Here is an 18,110-nt window from a genome sequence, read left to right as displayed (position 1 = left end):
TGGATTCAAGAAGTATTCAGACCTCTTGATATTTTGCACACTTTGTGCTGTGGATCAGTATACACTTAAAAAATTACAAATCAAAATCTAAACTTATTTACAGAACTATTTAGATCCTTTATTCAGTGCTGTAGAATGCCCCATTTGTCTAAGTTTTCTTGGATATGTCTATTGGTGTTACACCCCTGGATTTGGGCAGTTTATCCTATTCTTTATGGCAGATCCTTTTAAGTGCTATCAGATTGGATGGTGAACATCTGTTAAACTTACTAGGCTATTACTTATTATTATTGCATTGAATAAAATTGACTTGTTAATGTAATTTGTCATTGTTAAACTCTGAGAAAAAGCAGATTTGTGTTATAATAAAAGAGCACTTTGTCCATTGTTATTGCATTTGCAGAGATCAGACTGCTCACAACTGCTTGAGGATAAATCATGGTCCTCCTGTAGGATGGTTTTGAGTGCTGAGCCTTATATCCAGGCCTGTATGTTGGACATGTGTCATGCTCAGCCAGGAGATACTGAGCACACAGAGCCTCTTTGTACCACACTGTCTGAGTATTCTCGCCAGTGCTCCCATGCAGGGGGGACACCACCCAACTGGAGAACACCAACATTCTGTGGTAAGGATTATATATTTTAAATACTACTACTACTGCTAATAATAAAAATATTAATGATAATAATAATAATAACCTATTTAAACTTTTCTGCTTAAGTTCACAAAATTTCTCACTAAAAATGTGAAAAATGTGAGAAAAACTTTATAAAAAACATATATAGCAACGTAAAAGTTTCTGAATAAGATGAACTACCAAAAATAAATGTGCTTCTGCAAAACTTTTACCATAGGAAATTCTAAACTACCATTACATGTGGTTTTCATATTTAAAAAGTTTGTTATATTTTCTTAGAACAAATAATGTACTTTAATTCAATATCTAGACATTATCTCTTTAAAATCAAGCTTAGAAATCACAAAGAGAATGGTCACATGTTGCTCTAATATGTCTGTATATTTTACTGTCATTTCACTCACACAGAGGTTCAGTGTCCCTTCAACATGGTGTACTCTGAGAGTGGTTCCCCTTGCATGGACACCTGCATACACACAGACACCAGTTCACTGTGTGAGGAACACAAGATGGATGGCTGCTTCTGCCCACCTGGTCAGTCATATACACATCCTTTACATTTGAATATGCACTCAATTTACTGACAAATAATATGTAGTATACACATGCTGTTTACATTTTCTGTGGTAACTGTTTGTATGTGTTGGCTGTGTGACTTGGCTTGTGTAGGTACTGTGTTTGATGATATCTCTAAAAGAGGCTGTGTTGCTCAGGAGAAATGCCAGTGTAAGCACAACCAAGTGTACAACCCAGGTGATGTGCTTCTCAAGGGTGATGAAGAATGGTAATTTAACACAGTATTTCCTGTATCAATTATTAAAAACAAAGATTTTATTTCTGTTCTATTTGATTCTATTATGTTCTATTCCTGTTTAGTCTAGTATAGACTAGTCTAGTGTAGTTTAGTCTAGTCTAAACATGTCTATCATCACTATCAGCATTTGTTGAATTTTTTAGACATACATGCTTATCACAAGAGTACTGACTACTTGAGACTAACTGTCTGCAAGCCTCTGTTATGTAATTATGTAATACACCAAATATTCCCACTGCCACTCCGGGCACTAGACCTAAAATGCTATGTCTTCCAGTGTGTGTGATCAGGGAAGGTGGAATTGTAAGACTTTGTCAATCCCAGCTCTATGTGCTGTAGAGGAGGGTTCCCACTTCACCACCTATGATGGCAAAAAATTTACCTTTCATGGAAACTGCTACTACGTTCTTTCTAAGGTAAGTAAATAAGTCCCAGCAGATTATATGTTTTTTGGGTTCTTCTTGGTTTTATAGTTATGCTGTGGAAAGGGGCAATAACGTTGTGAACGCTTAATTATTATTAATTAAAACCTATCATTATCGTTAATTTTATGAGTAACATTTATTGGTCTTTTCTCACTTGCTTTCAACTTGCAGGACTGTGTGGACTCTAAGTTCATTATTTTGGGTCAGCTTATTCCTTGTGTTACCCAGCAAACAGACACCTGCCTGAAGTCCATTGCATTACTACTCAACAAGGACAGGAGTAATGTGCGTATGAATTATTTTATTATAGACAGATGTATCAGTGTAAAAGGTAGATTGTAATTAAAGTTATTTTTGAATCACTTTCTTTAGTCTGATATAAATTCAGGTCATAATAAACACATTCTACCTAAAGAAATAATGCAAGAATAGTTGTACTTTAAATTGCACAGGCAGACACATTTTGCTGTTACCCTTTTTAATTTACTTATTCTCATTTTTTGGCTTAATGTTAATGGATAAAGATCAAAAGTTTTTCTGATGTATATTTCATAGTATTGTACTGTATATTGCTGTAAAAGAAGAAGCAGTCAATTATATTTTATAACAATATAAATGAATGCTTCATCTTGTAGCAGTATAAAAGACTACAAAATACATAAACCTTGCATTTTCAATTTAGAGCAAATTCATTAAACAGTTAATCTACTGGTAGTTGAAAAAACCCTCATATGTGCTAAGTTGAAATGCTACACGTAAAGACCATATTGACCTTCTTGGTGTTTAATCTTTCTTCCAGGTCTTAATCATCAAAGACGATGGCATAGTAAGGCACAATGGAGAAATAACACTCCCTTACAAGACAAGTAAGTGTGATTTATTTAAGCATTTCTATTTCTCATAAGAAGTATGAAGGGGGCAAGCATAGCAAGACATTGGTTTGAATTCTTATTATTTGCATAACTCGACAAAATTAAAACCTACAGGCACTTGGGTGGTTGTGCAGTTTAGCATGCTGAGATCTGAGTTCAGTTACTAGCTGTGCTACTGACCTGGTGTCAAACAGACAGACACATTTCTACATAAAGCCATCCACATGCCTGGCTAAGCAGTGGGAAGATTTATGTGGAGATTGGCAAGGCTTTCTGTAAAGCTCTGTGTGAGGCTTTACTCCTGGCCAGGGTATAAGTGGCAGTTGGCTTGTTCTGTGCATGCCAGAAGGGGCTAACAGTAATTGGTCCTCCTGCAGCCGTAGTGTAGTGGCACAAGTGCCATGGGATTGCAAAAGCAACTAAAAATTATAAATGACTAGACTGGAAGATGAAGGAAAAAACTTTTTAAATCAACAATAGTAAGATCTTTTACAAATGTAAGACTTTTGTCCTTTCTTTTTTCTAGCTGAATTCACTGTGTTTAGACCATCATCCTTCAACATCATACTGCAAACCTCTTTCGGGCTGCAGATACAGGTGCAGTTGGTTCCACTCATGCAGCTCTATATCACCCTGGATCAGAGCTTCCAGTCCAAGACCTGCGGTAAGTGCATGTCAGTTTGTTTCTATTGGTTGATGAGAACGCTTGTCTAATTGAATAATTTTGATTCACATGGTTAATATATCACGATAGAATGGGCATATCTGTATTAGCTATTTGTAAAATTTTATTACCTGTGATAAAATCACAGCTAAAATATGTTAATGCTTTAATGTTAATATATTAATATGTGTTACCTCATCGTGGGCACTGGTGCAGGTCTGTGTGGCAACTTCAACATGGTGCTGTCTGATGAATTGAAGACTCCACAAGGTTTAGTAGAAGGAACAGCAGCTTCCTTTGGAAATTCCTGGAAAGCACAATCCAACTGTCCTGACAGCACTGAGATGCTTGATGACCCCTGCAGCTACAACATTGACAGTGGTGAGACATTAAAATCCCTACTGAAATTTAAATAATGTGATTTTCTCTCTAAAATTGTCTTGTAAAATCCTACATTTTACCTATGGAGGTGCTAGGTGGAGAGTTTTAGAGGCACTGAGACTGCCAATTAAAGGAACTGGCACTGTCAGTCATCTGTACCTCTGTGTCCAAATTGTAAAATAATCCAAATTGTCAGCCTGTTTGATTCATGTCTACATCAAACAAATCGGTTTAATAAAAAATACAAAAGCAAACTGCTATTAATGCAAATGAATAAAGGTGATTTTTACCTGGTGCCACATGGTGATATCACACAGCAATACTGGTTCTCTTCAGCCATTGTCTGTAATGATTTTAGCATGCTTTTTCCATGTCCTTATAAGGTTTCTCTGGGTACTCTGGCTTTCTTCCACCTATACATGGTGCATTGCCTTGTGCTTAATTACTCTGATCAGGATAAAGTGCTTATTTTGAAGGTCTCTGCTTTTGACCTATAGTCAAAAAAAATATTTCCCACTTGCATAAAGCAGAGAATACAATTGTTTGATTAACAGACATTACCCCTCCATTAAGAACATGTTTGTGAAATTATGCTTTTAACATCAATGTTTAACAATCATTTATTTTTAGAGAGCTATGCAGAGCACTGGTGCTCTAAATTAAAGGACAAGGAGGAACCTTTTGCCAAATGCCACTCCACTGTTAACCCAGAAAACTACTACAAGGTACCACACATTTAGACATGTTATCTGGAGTATACCAAACCATGTACAACACTTATAATTCAGAGATAAAACTATCTCCTATCTCTAGTTCTTGTAACCATTTAAATCTTTCTGTACAGAGATGTAAATACTCAAGTTGCACATGTGAGAAGAGCGAGGACTGTCTGTGTGCTGTCTTCTCTTCCTATGCGCGAGCCTGCATGGCAAAGGGGGTATTCTTGCAAGGATGGAGAAACACAGTGTGTGGTAAGATCATTTAGACTACAAATAGCAAATATAACAGATACACTAAAAACAGAAAATATTAAAAACATACAACACATTATTTAGTTTGGGGCAGATATATGCTTTGCTGTCTACACTACACAATTTCTTATACAAGTTTAAATCTTTATAAATTCTAAAGATTTAAATGAGGGAATTATTATCCTGAAAAACAGGAGCATCATTAGAAAAGTAGATTTGCACCATAAGGTGGACCTGAACCTGTAAAATAGCTATGTATTTGTTGACTGTTATACAACAATGCAAAAAGATTACTGGACCCAACAATTTTTAGATGTTGCCTGTACCATTATGCATCCCCGCTGTGCTTAACAGATGACAGAAGATATTATGCATTGAAGGAATCATTTGGCTTTTTTTTTTATTAAAATCTTTTATGTGCAGTCAGTCTGTAGGGTAAAACCGATTCCAAAAACAATGCATTTGATTTTGTAAAAAGGCCATTAAGTCCAAGAGTTTCCAAATGGGACCACTGCTATAGATTTTACCAATGTAAAGTTCACAATGAACAGTTTTTGGGCATTTAAATATCTTATAAAATATCTTATCTAAAATTGTGTTTGTTTTATTTTATTCTATTTTGTTTTATGTTTATTCAGAAAGGTATGCTGAAAGCTGCCCAGCTTCCCAGGTTTTTTCCTACACGCTTCAGGGCTGCCAGCGCACATGTGATTCCCTCAGCTCAGAACGACAGGGCTGCAGCACTGACTTTGTGCCCGTGGATGGGTGTGCTTGTCCAGATGGGCTCTATGAGGATAAGGATGGTTTTTGTGTGCCCATGGACAAATGCCCCTGTTATCACAATGGAGAGCACATTAATTCTGGCAAGTCGATCAACATCAAAAATGAACACTGGTAAGTGATTATCAGAGAGGCTAATTATAAATGTAATATATAAAACAGGCATGGGAAGCTATCATGAAAACAATTTATTTGTGATTTTAGTGTTTGTACAAATGGAAAGCTTCACTGCCACTCCTGGAGGTCCCGTATTGCAGGTATGGAGAATAAAAAAAAAGCAGCTTCTGAAATAATCTTCTGAAAAACATCTCTTGAAATAATGTGCTTATTGTCCTTCCAATTGAACAAAAAGTCTTAAAATTTTCTGTATTTCCAGAATGTCCAGAGCCGAAGGTCTTCTTTAACTGCACTGCAGCAGGGCCAGACGAGCATGGGTTAGAATGTGCAGAGACGTGTGCACAGGAGAACATTGATTGTGTGAGTATCTGAAATTTTTTGTATATATACAGTGGGGGAAATAAGTATTTGATCCCCTGCTGATTTTGTAAGTTTACCCCCTTACAAAGACTTGAGCAGTCTATAATTTTTATGGAAGGTTTATTTTAACAGAGAGAGACAGGATTTCAACAAAAAATCCAGAAAAAAAACGTTAAATAAAAGTTATAAATTAATTTGTATTTAATTAAGGGAAATAAGTATTTGATCCCCTACCAACCAGCAAGAATTCTGACCCCCACAGACCGGTTATGTGCCCATGAGGCACACAAATTAGTCCTGTCCCTGTATAAAAGACTCCTGTCACAGAATCAGTTTCTTCCGTTCAAATCTCTCGACCACCATGGGCAAGACCAAAGAGCTATCAAAGGACGTCAGGGACAAGATTGTAGACCTGCACAAGGCTGGAATGGGCTACAAGACCATCAGCAAGAAGCTTGGTGAGAAAGAGACCACTGTTGGTGCGATAATTCGAAAATGGAAGAAATACAAGATCACAATCACCCTCACTCTGGAGCTCCATGCAAGATCTCACCTGGTGGGGTAAGAATGATTCTGAGAAAGGTGAGGTCAGTCCAGAATTACACGGGAGGAGCTTGTCAATGATGTCAAGGGAGCTGGGAGCACAGTCACCAAGAAAACCATTAGTAACACACTTCGCCGTATATATTTCTTAAATATATGCAATTTGTCTGTCAGAGCACACTTCCAAATTATGGGATGTACAGACAACACAGAAAGGGAAGCAGCATGGATGTTTCAAAAGTGGTTACTACACTATACCTGCTGCACATACTACACTATGCTATTCTGTGATATACTACTATACTATACTATACTATACTATACTATACTATACTATACTATACAATTACATTTACATTTTCAGCATTTAGCAGACGCCTTTTATCCAAAGCGTCTTACATTACAGTTACAGTATACAGTCTGAGCAATTGAGTGTTAAGGGCCTTGCTCAGGGCCCAACAGCAGCAACCTGGCAGTGGTGGGGCTTGAACCAGTGACATTCTGATTACTAGTCCAGTACCTTAACCACTAGGCTATGGCTTGCCTACGGCTATACTATACTACTTTCTGTAACTATGTGGCTTCCTGAAAGGTTTGGAACTTTTTAGCCCATGTAAAGGCATATATTATTATTACTATTAACCTAATAACCACAACTAATGAATAGTTTTATGAAATCATACTCAAACATGTTTCAGAATTACCAGGGAGCTTTATAGTCACAGCAGCATAATCTTGCCAAAGTGTATTATATTTTGTAGTACATTATCATATCATACATTATCTCCAAAACCTCAGTCATGCAGAGATGACACCACCATGTTTGACTATTGGCAGGATGTTCTCATGGTGGCATGCAGTTCTTTAGATGTCTGTGTTTTTTTGTTACCTCCTGTATGAGTCATCAATGCGTTCTTGAATTGTTGATAGGTTGGCAAGTACTGGGAAGGTCACATGTTGTTTGTGAGTTATGGCTCTCACTGTGGTTCAGTAAAGTTTTAGCGCCTAAGCAATGGCTTTGTAACTCTTTTTAGACTAGTAGATTTAAATTACGTTTTGTATCTGTATTTGAATTTCTGTAATTGAATGTGGTAGTGTGTGCTGCTTTTTGAGACCTTACAGTCTGCTTTACATTACCAGACAAGTTCTATTTTAGAGATGTTTAGATTCAACAGGTCTGGCAGTAATCATGCCTGGGTCTGGCTAGTAAAAATAAACCCAGTTGTCAATTGACTTTGGTTAACTGGTTGATTTTGTAGCTAAGAGGACAATTACTTTTTCATAGGACCAGGTAGAACATTGTTTCTTTAATAAATGAAATCATCATGTAAAAAAGCATTTTGTGTTTCATTAAGGTTATGCAAAAATTAAAGCAAGTGGGGAGGGGCAAATACTTTTTCACAGCCCTGTATTCTCTTATCTCAGTTCCTTGCAGATTGTGAGTCTGGATGTCAGTGTCCTAAAGGTCTGTTGGATGATGGCCGTGGTCACTGTGTTAAGAAGCATGATTGTCCTTGCAAACACAATGATCACTTTTATGCTGGAGGTTCAGAAATAACAGACGAGTGCAATACATGGTATGTTTTTTTCTGGTTTATTTACATAATAGTCCTAATTTAATATTAGTAGTTGTGTCCAATGTGTTATGTAGTCTTAAAATCTAGTTGCTTAATTATATACCGATAATTGTTTCTGTGGTATTACACAATAAAAGTGTTAAAACTGTAACCTTAAAAATTATTATTTCTGTTTATGTTACAGCACCTGTAAACAGGGCAAGTGGGAGTGTACTAATAAAAAATGCCCTGGGACCTGCACTATATATGGGAGTGGTCATTACAACACTTTTGATAAGCAGACATATGGCTTCAGTGGAGATTGTGGGTACATAGCTGTCCAGGTAATCATGCATTTTATATTTTTTATATGTTTTAATGAGCAGATACACTACCAACGTTCATAAAATGTGCATTTGTTGAAAATAGTGTGTGGGCCTTTTATGACACTTGTTTCTATTGTTTTCCAGAACAAGTGTGGCAGTAAGACAGGAACATTTCGTGTGACCACAGAGAATGTACCCTGTGGGACAACAGGAACCACTTGTTCTAAATCTGTTCGGATCTTTTTGGGAGTAAGAATAAATTATCAATAATTTGTAATAGCAATAAAATGTTTTATGTATTTTGAATAAATAGTTTGGTTTTTGATTTAATACACTTTCAGAATATGACAAATATTTTTAATCTTAACAGAACAGACTGCTGGAATTAAAAGATGGCAATGTAACATATCATGAACTTGAAACTGGTCCAGTTATCAAGTTCACTGTAAGAAATGTGGGCCTTTACCTGGTCATTGAGACTTACATTGGCCTTTCAGTGCTGTGGGACCGTAAAACAACAGTTCGCATTATTTTGCAACCCCAGCATATGGTAAGTCAAAAGTAGAAAAATTAAAAGTCTAGAATTAACTTCTTAATGGTGTAAATAAAAATGCACCTATAGATAAAATAATCATGTACTGTATACAACCAAAACTGCAACATTTAGAGGTTAATTACATAGATTTCTGTTAACGATTTAACAATTTAACAACTACCATTTTATACATTTATTATAAGTGATTCCTATCACAACAAATGATGTTTTATATATTAATAATTCTGCTTTTAGGGAGAGGTTTGTGGGTTGTGTGGAAACTACAATGGAAATGGCAAAGATGACTTTATCACTCAAGGCCAGCTGCAAGTTTCTGATGTTATGGAGTTTGTAAACAGCTGGAAAGTATACAGCCTGTGTCCTGATGCGGTGCCAGACTTTGATCCATGCATTGCAACACCTAACCGACATACTTGGGCAAAAATGCAGTGCAGCATCATCAAATCTGACACATTCAAAGACTGCCACAGCGAGGTACAGTAAAAGGATCTTTAAAATGGCAAATAAGAAGTACAGTATCTAGAATAAGAGTTTCCAGAGTTAATGTTTGAGTATATGTATTTGCAGGTGGATGCTACTCCATATTTTGATAACTGTGTAAGGGATTCATGTGCATGTGATACTGGTGGTGACTGTGAGTGTTTCTGCACTGCTGTGGCAGCCTATGCTCAAGCCTGTAATGAAGCTGGAGTCTGTGTGGCCTGGAGAACGCCAGAGATATGTCGTAAGTGTATTTCTTATATAGATTTAATGTCTAAATAAATAACAATTTGTTTTATAGTCTTAAGGAATGTCATTATTGAATAAATATTTAGGGTTTGGGTTTTTATTATTGTGCATGCACAGACTGAACTTCAAACTGAATCCTGTTGTCTCAATAAGTCCACTAAATTGGATCCAAAGTTATTTTTACAAGAGTGGGCAAAAGTTTTTTGCAGCTTATTTGTAGTAATAATAAAATAGAATGGAATGCCTTTATTTGTTATATATACATGAGTACATTACAACATAGATAGATAGATAGATAGATAGATAGATAGATAGATAGATAGATAGATAGATAGATAGATAGATAGATAGATAGATAGATAGATAGATAGATAGATAGATAGATCTAAGAGGGTTAAGGGCCTTGCTCAAGGACCCAACAGTGGCTGCATGGTAGAGCTGGGATTCAAACTCTCAACTCTTAAACTGATAGCCCAAAGCTCCACTAGGCTACCACTGTCCCTACAGTGGTAAAAATACAGTAATAAGCCTAAAATATAGTTTATAAAAACTGAAGCTAAAGTTAAATAATAGATTTTTATTGGTTACAAAAGATTAAAAATGTCATATTTTATGCTGTTCCTGCTTGCTGGCCTGTAAGCAGTGTGCTAATGTGACCTACATCAAATCAACATACTGTGTTAAACTATTCTATTTGTTTCTACATGGAACTGTTACTTGCTAGGCTTATCAACTGCTAGCTGCCAGTATGTTTGTTATTTGCAAATATTGTGTATATAAAACATTGGTTAATATGGTATATTCCAAAATGCTTACTGTTTTTAATAGGTTTAATGACTAAAATTAACTTGTGGTCAAGTTAGCTTGTCAGTATGCTAAAAAAGCTAGTTGATAACTTGATAACTGCATCTCAGATCATATCTGAGTCAGGGTACTAACTATTGGTAGTGTAGTAATATTATATTATATTATAATATTATAATATTTTATAATGGGATTGCATGATGACATTTCCCTGTGTCCATTTTTGAATTGTCATAGATACTGGTGCTTTTAATAAGAGTAAGGATGTAAAGAGACTTGTTTTATAGTGTTTAAGGCATAAATCAATAAATAAGTTATTACTATTGGTGCACTTTAACAATGTTCTGATTTTAGAAAGCAACTCTAAATTGTACTAACTGAGATTTAAACTGTGCATGAAAACAGGCTTAAAATGAATGTTATAAATATGAAATCAATGTACAAAATTGTTGTTTTATAATAAATTGTTTAAAATTGTTGTTTTAAATTAAAATGCATCTGTATATTTGTAACTTTCCTTCAAAAGCTGTGTTCTGTGATTTCTACAATCACCATAATGAGTGCATATGGCACTACAGTCCCTGTGACACACCATGCTACAAAACCTGCTTAAGCCCTACAGACATCTGCACCAATCCTTTACCCAATTTGGAAGGTGAGGTCATCCAATCTATGAAGTTTAATTTGAACTGTTCTGACTGTCTGGTTTGTAATGTGTTGCATTTAAAAATTTGAAAATGGAGATTTCAGAAAGAGTGACAAGTAGTGTAGTAGATAATTAATGGTTATAAATGTTTATAAAAATGTTTGTAAATATAAATTTCAAATTTTGTTAATGGCTATCTACTAGGATAAACAATTGGACAGAGGGCCACATTAATAAAACAGACTATTACTTTGTTTAAAGTAATATGCAAATTCATTTTGTCAGGAAATTTAATATAGTTTTCTGTCATAAAGACTTTTGGTGGTGCTCCGATCTTGAGTCCATTACGCTAGTCCGCCATCGATGACATCCTTGCTTGAACCCTAGCTGTTCCTTCCTACACAGACACAATTGGCTGTGCCTGTTGGGATGGATGGTTGAAAGAACTCCTCATAGCTGCTGCAACTGTGGCTTCTGCTGGCTGGTCAAATGTGCTGTAACAGAGATGGTGAATAACAGAGATCAGTGTGTGACTCAGCTGAATATAATCTGAAACAACCAGGTTATACTATAAACTATAACTACTAAAATATTATAGTAATTTGATAGTAATCGTCGGCGTAATGTTTTGTAGTAGTTTGATGTATAATTGTATTTTTCTGTTAACTTCTTTGCTGTCAGAAAACAGCCTCTGTGCTACATTTTAATTAAGATACTTTTATAAACATACATTTATTAGTTTGTTTCTTTGAGTAAACAACAAAGAAACTTTGTTTACTTTGGCAGGTTCACCCAGTATTAGCCACACACCACAAAAAGCAGTTTTTTCTTGTTAGAGTAACAAAAGATTGCTGCTTTTGCCTGTTATAATTGTAAAACCATGAATCTGTAACATTAGCACAGATTTAAAATATACTAGACAGTACACACGCAGTAGTTCTTTAAATCACCATTTTTTAAATATCATCAACAAATTAGTCAAGTTACTCTGGTCAAAATAAGGTTTAAGAATGACTGTCCAATAATGTACACTATGATGACAATGCTGTTTTTTCAAAAGGATGTTATCCAAAATGTCCAGAGGACAAGCCCATTTTTGATGAGAAGAATCAGATGTGTGTTGAGAAATGTGAAGGATGCTTTATCAATGGAACAGAGTATGAAGAAGGGGAGGAAATACCAAGTAAAATACCGTGCAGTGTATGGTATGGAAAATCAATACTTTTATGACATTAAAACATTTACAGAATTTTCATAAAAAGTAAGACAGGGGATATTAAACATTCAATGCATTATAACCTTGTAACTAAAATTGTTTTACAGTCACTGTGGTGAAAATGGAGAGATAAGTTGTTCACAACGACCAGGTGAGTAAATACAATAAAACATCAAAGACAATGAGGAAGGACACAAATGTTTAGTGGGTTTTTGTAAGATTATCATATTGTTTTAGTATATTATAAAGCTTATATATATGTATATATATATATATATATATATATATATATATATATATATATATATATATATATATATATATATATATATATATATATATACATACATACATGGCCCTGAAGATTTATTAAACTATGTTGACCTTGTTAAAAACCTTGTATTTCTATGAGTAATTAAACTAATTCACTTTATTGTTTAAAGGGTGCTGCTTTTACAATGGAACAGAATATGGTGAAGATGATGTCATTTACAATGTAACAGACAACATGGGAACATGCTACTATGCCATCTGTCTAAACAGCACAGTCATTGAAAGCAGCTTACCTTGCCCACCAACCACCTTACCACCAACTCTATCAACACCAATCACAAGCACATTAACTACAGAAGCTTTAACTACTACGGAACTTCCTTTCACATCAACTACACCCTTCATAGAAACCGTCTCATCTACAACATTTATATCAACGGGAACAACAGCAGAAACACCCACTACTGGTTATACAGAAACATCAACTACTAGAGTAACAGAATCCACTTCAACAACAGAGTCTGAAACAACACCATGTGTCATATGTGAATGGTCTGAATGGTTCAATGTGTATAACCCCACAACAGGAGGAGGCCATGATTTAGAAACATATGAAAATATCAAAAATAGTGACAAGACAATATGTGAACATCCAGAAGACATCGAGTGTAGGGCTGTAGTCAAACCTGATGTGCCTTTTGATGAATTTATAGCTAGTACAGGACAGGTTGTGCAATGCAATGTTTCCTTTGGATTAGTTTGTGAACAAGAGAAACAGCCAGAGCGTCCATACAAATGTTTTGACTATAAAATCAGAGTACTTTGCTGTGGACCCTGTATTGCAACATCAACCCCACCTCCTGGTACAGCATCAACATCAATAGGAACAACACAAACCTTATCAACATCAGTGGTTACAACTGAATCAACAACCTCACAACTAACAACCACAACTGGACCGCCTATTTCAACAACACCAGCTGAGGACATCACAACTACTATACCACTTGAGCCAACATCCACAAGTGAAAAGACTACCAAAGCAACAACTACTCCAGTCATTACAACTGAATCAACAACATCACAACAAACAACAACAGGATTGCCAGGATCACCTTCTATATCAACAACACCAGCTGAAGTCAGCACAACACCTAAACTAACTGAGCCAACATCCACAAGTGAAAAGACTACCAAAGCAACAACTACTCCAGTCATTACAACTGAATCAACAACATCACAACAAACAACAACAAGCTTGCCAGGATCACCTTCTACATCAACAACACCAGCTGAGGACATCACAACTACTGTACCACTTGAGCCAACATCCACAAGTGAAAAGACTACCAAAGCAACAACTACTCCAGTCATTACAGCTGAATCAACAACATCACAACAAACAACCACAAGCTTGCCAGGATCACCTTCTATATCAACAACACCAGCTGAGGACATCACAACTACTGTACCACTTGAGCCAACATCCACAAGTGAAAAGACTACCAAAGCAACAACTACTCCAGTCATTACAACTGAATCAACAACATCACAACAAACAACAACAAGCTCGCCAGGATCACCTTCTATATCAACAACACCAGCTGAGGACATCACAACTACTGTACCACTTGAGCCAACATCCACAAGTGAAAAGACTACCAAAGCAACAACTACTCCAGTCATTACAACTGAATCAACAACATCACAACAAACAACAACAAGCTTGCCAGGATCACCTTCTATATCAACAACACCAGCTGAGGACATCACAACTACTGTACCACTTGAGCCAACATCCACAAGTGAAAAGACTACCAAAGCAACAACTACTCCAGTCATTACAGCTGAATCAACAACATCACAACAAACAACCAGAAGACCACCAGGACCAACGACATTTACGACCACAACCCCACCAGTTGGGTCACAAGGTGTTTATACAAGTTCAACAAATTTACCTGAAGTCAGTACAACAGTACAGTACAATAGTTCTCCAGTAATTACGACTCAGGTATCAACAACAGTTAAAGTCATTACTACAACTGAGCCACCATCCACAACTGGAAAAACTACCAAAGCAACAACTACTCCAGTCATTACAACTGAATCAACAACATCACAACAAACAACAACAAGCTCGCCAGAATCACCAGGATCACCTTCTATATCAACAACACCTGCTGAGGGCACCACAACTACTATACCACTTGAGCCAACATCCACAAGTGAAAAGACTACCAAAGCAACAACTACTCCAGTCATTACAACTGAATCAACAACATCACAACACACAATATCAACAGGGCGACCTGTTGTATCAACAACACCAGTTGGAACAACCGCAGAAACACCCACTACCGGTTATACAGAGACATCAACTACTAGAGTCACAGAACCCACTTCAACAACAGAGTCTGAAACAACACCATGTGTCATATGTGAATGGTCTGAATGGTTTAATGTGTATAACCCCACAACAGGAGGAGGCCATGATTTAGAAACATATGAAAATATCAAAAATAGTGGCAAGACAATATGTGAACATCCAGAAGACATCGAGTGTAGGGCTGTAGTCAAACCTGATGTGCCTTTTGATGAATTTATAGCTAGTACAGGACAGGTTGTGCAATGCAATGTTTCCTTTGGATTAGTTTGTGAACAAGAGAAACAGCCAGAGCGTCCATACAAATGTTTTGACTATAAAATCAGAGTACTTTGCTGTGGACCCTGTAATGCAACATCAACCCCACCTCCTGGTACAGCATCAACATCAATAGGAACAACACAAACCTTATCAACATCAGTGGTTACAACTGAATCAACAACCTCACAACTAACAACCACAACTGGACCGCCTATTTCAACAACACCAGCTGAGGACATCACAACTACTATACCACTTGAGCCAACATCCACAAGTGAAAAGACTACCAAAGCAACAACTACTCCAGTCATTACAACTGAATCAACAACATCACAACAAACAACAACAAGCTCGCCAGAATCTCCAGGATCACCTTCTATATCAACAACACCAGCTGAGGACATCACAACTACTATACCACTTGAGCCAACATCCACAAGTGAAAAGACTACCAAAGCAACAACTACTCCAGTCATTACAACTGAATCAACAACATCACAACAAACAACAACAAGCTCGCCAGAATCTCCAGGATCACCTTCTATATCAACAACACCAGCTGAGGACATCACAACTACTATACCACTTGAGCCAACATCCACAAGTGAAAAGACTACCAAAGCAACAACTACTCCAGTCATTACAACTGAATCAACAACATCACAACAAACAACCAGAAGACCACCAGGACCAACGACATTTACGACCACAACCCCACCAGTTGGGTCACAAGGTGTTTATACAAGTTCAACAAGTTTACCTGAAGTCAGTACAACAGTACAGTACAATAGTTCTCCAGTAATTACGACTCAGGTATCAACAACAGTTAAAGTCATTACTACAACTGAGCCACCATCCACAATTGGAAAAACTACCAAAGCAACAACTACTCCAGTCATTACAACTGAATCAACAACATCACAACAAACAACAACAAGCTCACCAGAATCACCAGGATCACCTTCTATATCAACACCAGCTGAGGACATCACAACTACTGTACCACTTGAGCCAACATCCACAAGTGAAAAGACTACCAAAGCAACAACTACTCCAGTCATTACAACTGAATCAACAACATCACAACAAACAACAACAAGCTCGCCAGAATCTCCAGGATCACCTTCTATATCAACAACACCAGCTGAGGACATCACAACTACTATACCACTTGAGCCAACATTCACAAGTGAAAAGACTACCAAAGCAACAACTACTCCAGTCATTACAACTGAATCAACAACATCACAACAAACAACAACAGGATTGCCAGGATCACCTTCTATATCAACAACACCAGCTGAAGTCAGCACAACACCTAAACTAACTGAGCCAACATCCACAAGTGAAAAGACTACCAAAGCAACAACTACTCCAGTCATTACAACTGAATCAACGACATCACAACAAACAACAACAAGCTCGCCAGGATCACCTTCTATATCAACAACACCAGCTGAGGACATCACAACTACTGTACCACTTGAGCCAACGTCCACAAGTGAAAAGACTACCAAAGCAACAACTACTCCAGTCATTACAGCTGAATCAACAACATCACAACAAACAACAACAAGCTCGCCAGGATCACCTTCTATATCAACAACACCAGCTGAGGACATCACAACTACTGTACCACTTGAGCCAACATCCACAAGTGAAAAGACTACCAAAGCAACAACTACTCCAGTCATTACAACTGAATCAACAACATCACAACAAACAACCAGAAGACCACCAGGACCAACGACATTTATGACTCAGGTATCAACAACAGTTAAAGTCATTACTACAACTGAGCCACCATCCACAACTGGAAAAACTACCAAAGCAACAACTACTCCAGTCATTACAACTGAATCAACAACATCACAACAAACAACAACAAGCTCGCCAGAATCACCAGGATCACCTTCTATATCAACAACACCAGCTGAGGACATCACACCTACTATACCACTTGAGCCAACATCCACAAGTGAAAAGACTACCAAAGCAACAACTACTCCAGTCATTACAACTGAATCAACAACATCACAACAAACAACAACAAGCTCGCCAGAATCTCCAGGATCACCTTCTATATCAACAACACCAGCTGAGGACATCACACCTACTATACCACTTGAGCCAACATCCACAAGTGAAAAGACTACCAAAGCAACAACTACTCCAGTCATTACAACTGAATCAACAACATCACAACAAACAACAACAAGCTCGCCAGGATCACCTTCTATATCAACAACACCAGCTGAGGACATCACAACTACTATACAAGTTGAGCCAACATCCACAAGTGAAAAGACTACCAAAGCAACAACTACTCCAGTCATTACAACTGAATCAACAACATCACAACAAACAACAACAAGCTCGCCAGAATCTCCAGGATCACCTTCTATATCAACAACACCAGCTGAGGACATCACAACTACTATACCACTTGAGCCAACATCCACAAGTGAAAAGACTACCAAAGCAACAACTACTCCAGTCATTACAACTGAATCAACAACATCACAACAAACAACAACAAGCTCGCCAGGATCACCTTCTATATCAACAACACCAGCTGAAGTCAGCACAACACCTAAACTAACTGAGCCACCATCTACCACTGAAAAGACTACCAAAACTAGTGGTCCAATCACAACACCATGTTTCTGTGTTATAAATGGAAAACACTATAAACCAGGTTAGAAATTATATGGTTTGCATTTGTAACTCATACAATGCTTAATTGTTTAAAATCTGATTAATTGTAAAATCTGAGTTATATTTAACCTCTT

At 36.9% G+C, this 18,110-nt stretch overlaps 1 protein-coding gene across 1 annotated transcript in view; it reads left to right on the top strand.

Moving 5' to 3' along the window:
* LOC134321880 (mucin-2-like) overlaps positions 1-18,110 on the top strand; it is a 28,728-nt gene that overhangs the window by 2,571 nt on the left and 8,047 nt on the right. Inside the window, exons 6-28 of the mRNA XM_063003757.1 lie at positions 404-626; positions 1,047-1,172; positions 1,308-1,422; positions 1,730-1,868; positions 2,049-2,162; positions 2,677-2,743; positions 3,276-3,413; positions 3,630-3,794; positions 4,425-4,519; positions 4,639-4,765; positions 5,404-5,659; positions 5,750-5,802; positions 5,922-6,022; positions 7,991-8,142; positions 8,327-8,465; positions 8,592-8,696; positions 8,818-8,997; positions 9,238-9,477; positions 9,571-9,727; positions 11,063-11,191; positions 12,243-12,387; positions 12,506-12,549; positions 12,842-18,016. Of these exons, the coding sequence (XP_062859827.1) occupies positions 404-626; positions 1,047-1,172; positions 1,308-1,422; positions 1,730-1,868; positions 2,049-2,162; positions 2,677-2,743; positions 3,276-3,413; positions 3,630-3,794; positions 4,425-4,519; positions 4,639-4,765; positions 5,404-5,659; positions 5,750-5,802; positions 5,922-6,022; positions 7,991-8,142; positions 8,327-8,465; positions 8,592-8,696; positions 8,818-8,997; positions 9,238-9,477; positions 9,571-9,727; positions 11,063-11,191; positions 12,243-12,387; positions 12,506-12,549; positions 12,842-18,016 (8,185 nt within the window). The remainder of the gene's footprint in view (positions 1-403; positions 627-1,046; positions 1,173-1,307; positions 1,423-1,729; positions 1,869-2,048; positions 2,163-2,676; positions 2,744-3,275; positions 3,414-3,629; positions 3,795-4,424; positions 4,520-4,638; positions 4,766-5,403; positions 5,660-5,749; positions 5,803-5,921; positions 6,023-7,990; positions 8,143-8,326; positions 8,466-8,591; positions 8,697-8,817; positions 8,998-9,237; positions 9,478-9,570; positions 9,728-11,062; positions 11,192-12,242; positions 12,388-12,505; positions 12,550-12,841; positions 18,017-18,110) is intronic.

This window comes from Trichomycterus rosablanca, chromosome 1, assembly GCF_030014385.1.
Source record: "Trichomycterus rosablanca isolate fTriRos1 chromosome 1, fTriRos1.hap1, whole genome shotgun sequence".
NCBI classification, from domain to species: domain Eukaryota; kingdom Metazoa; phylum Chordata; class Actinopteri; order Siluriformes; family Trichomycteridae; genus Trichomycterus; species Trichomycterus rosablanca.
The sequence above is the reverse complement of the archived record's forward strand: the minus strand, read 5'-3'. Positions and strand labels throughout refer to the sequence as shown.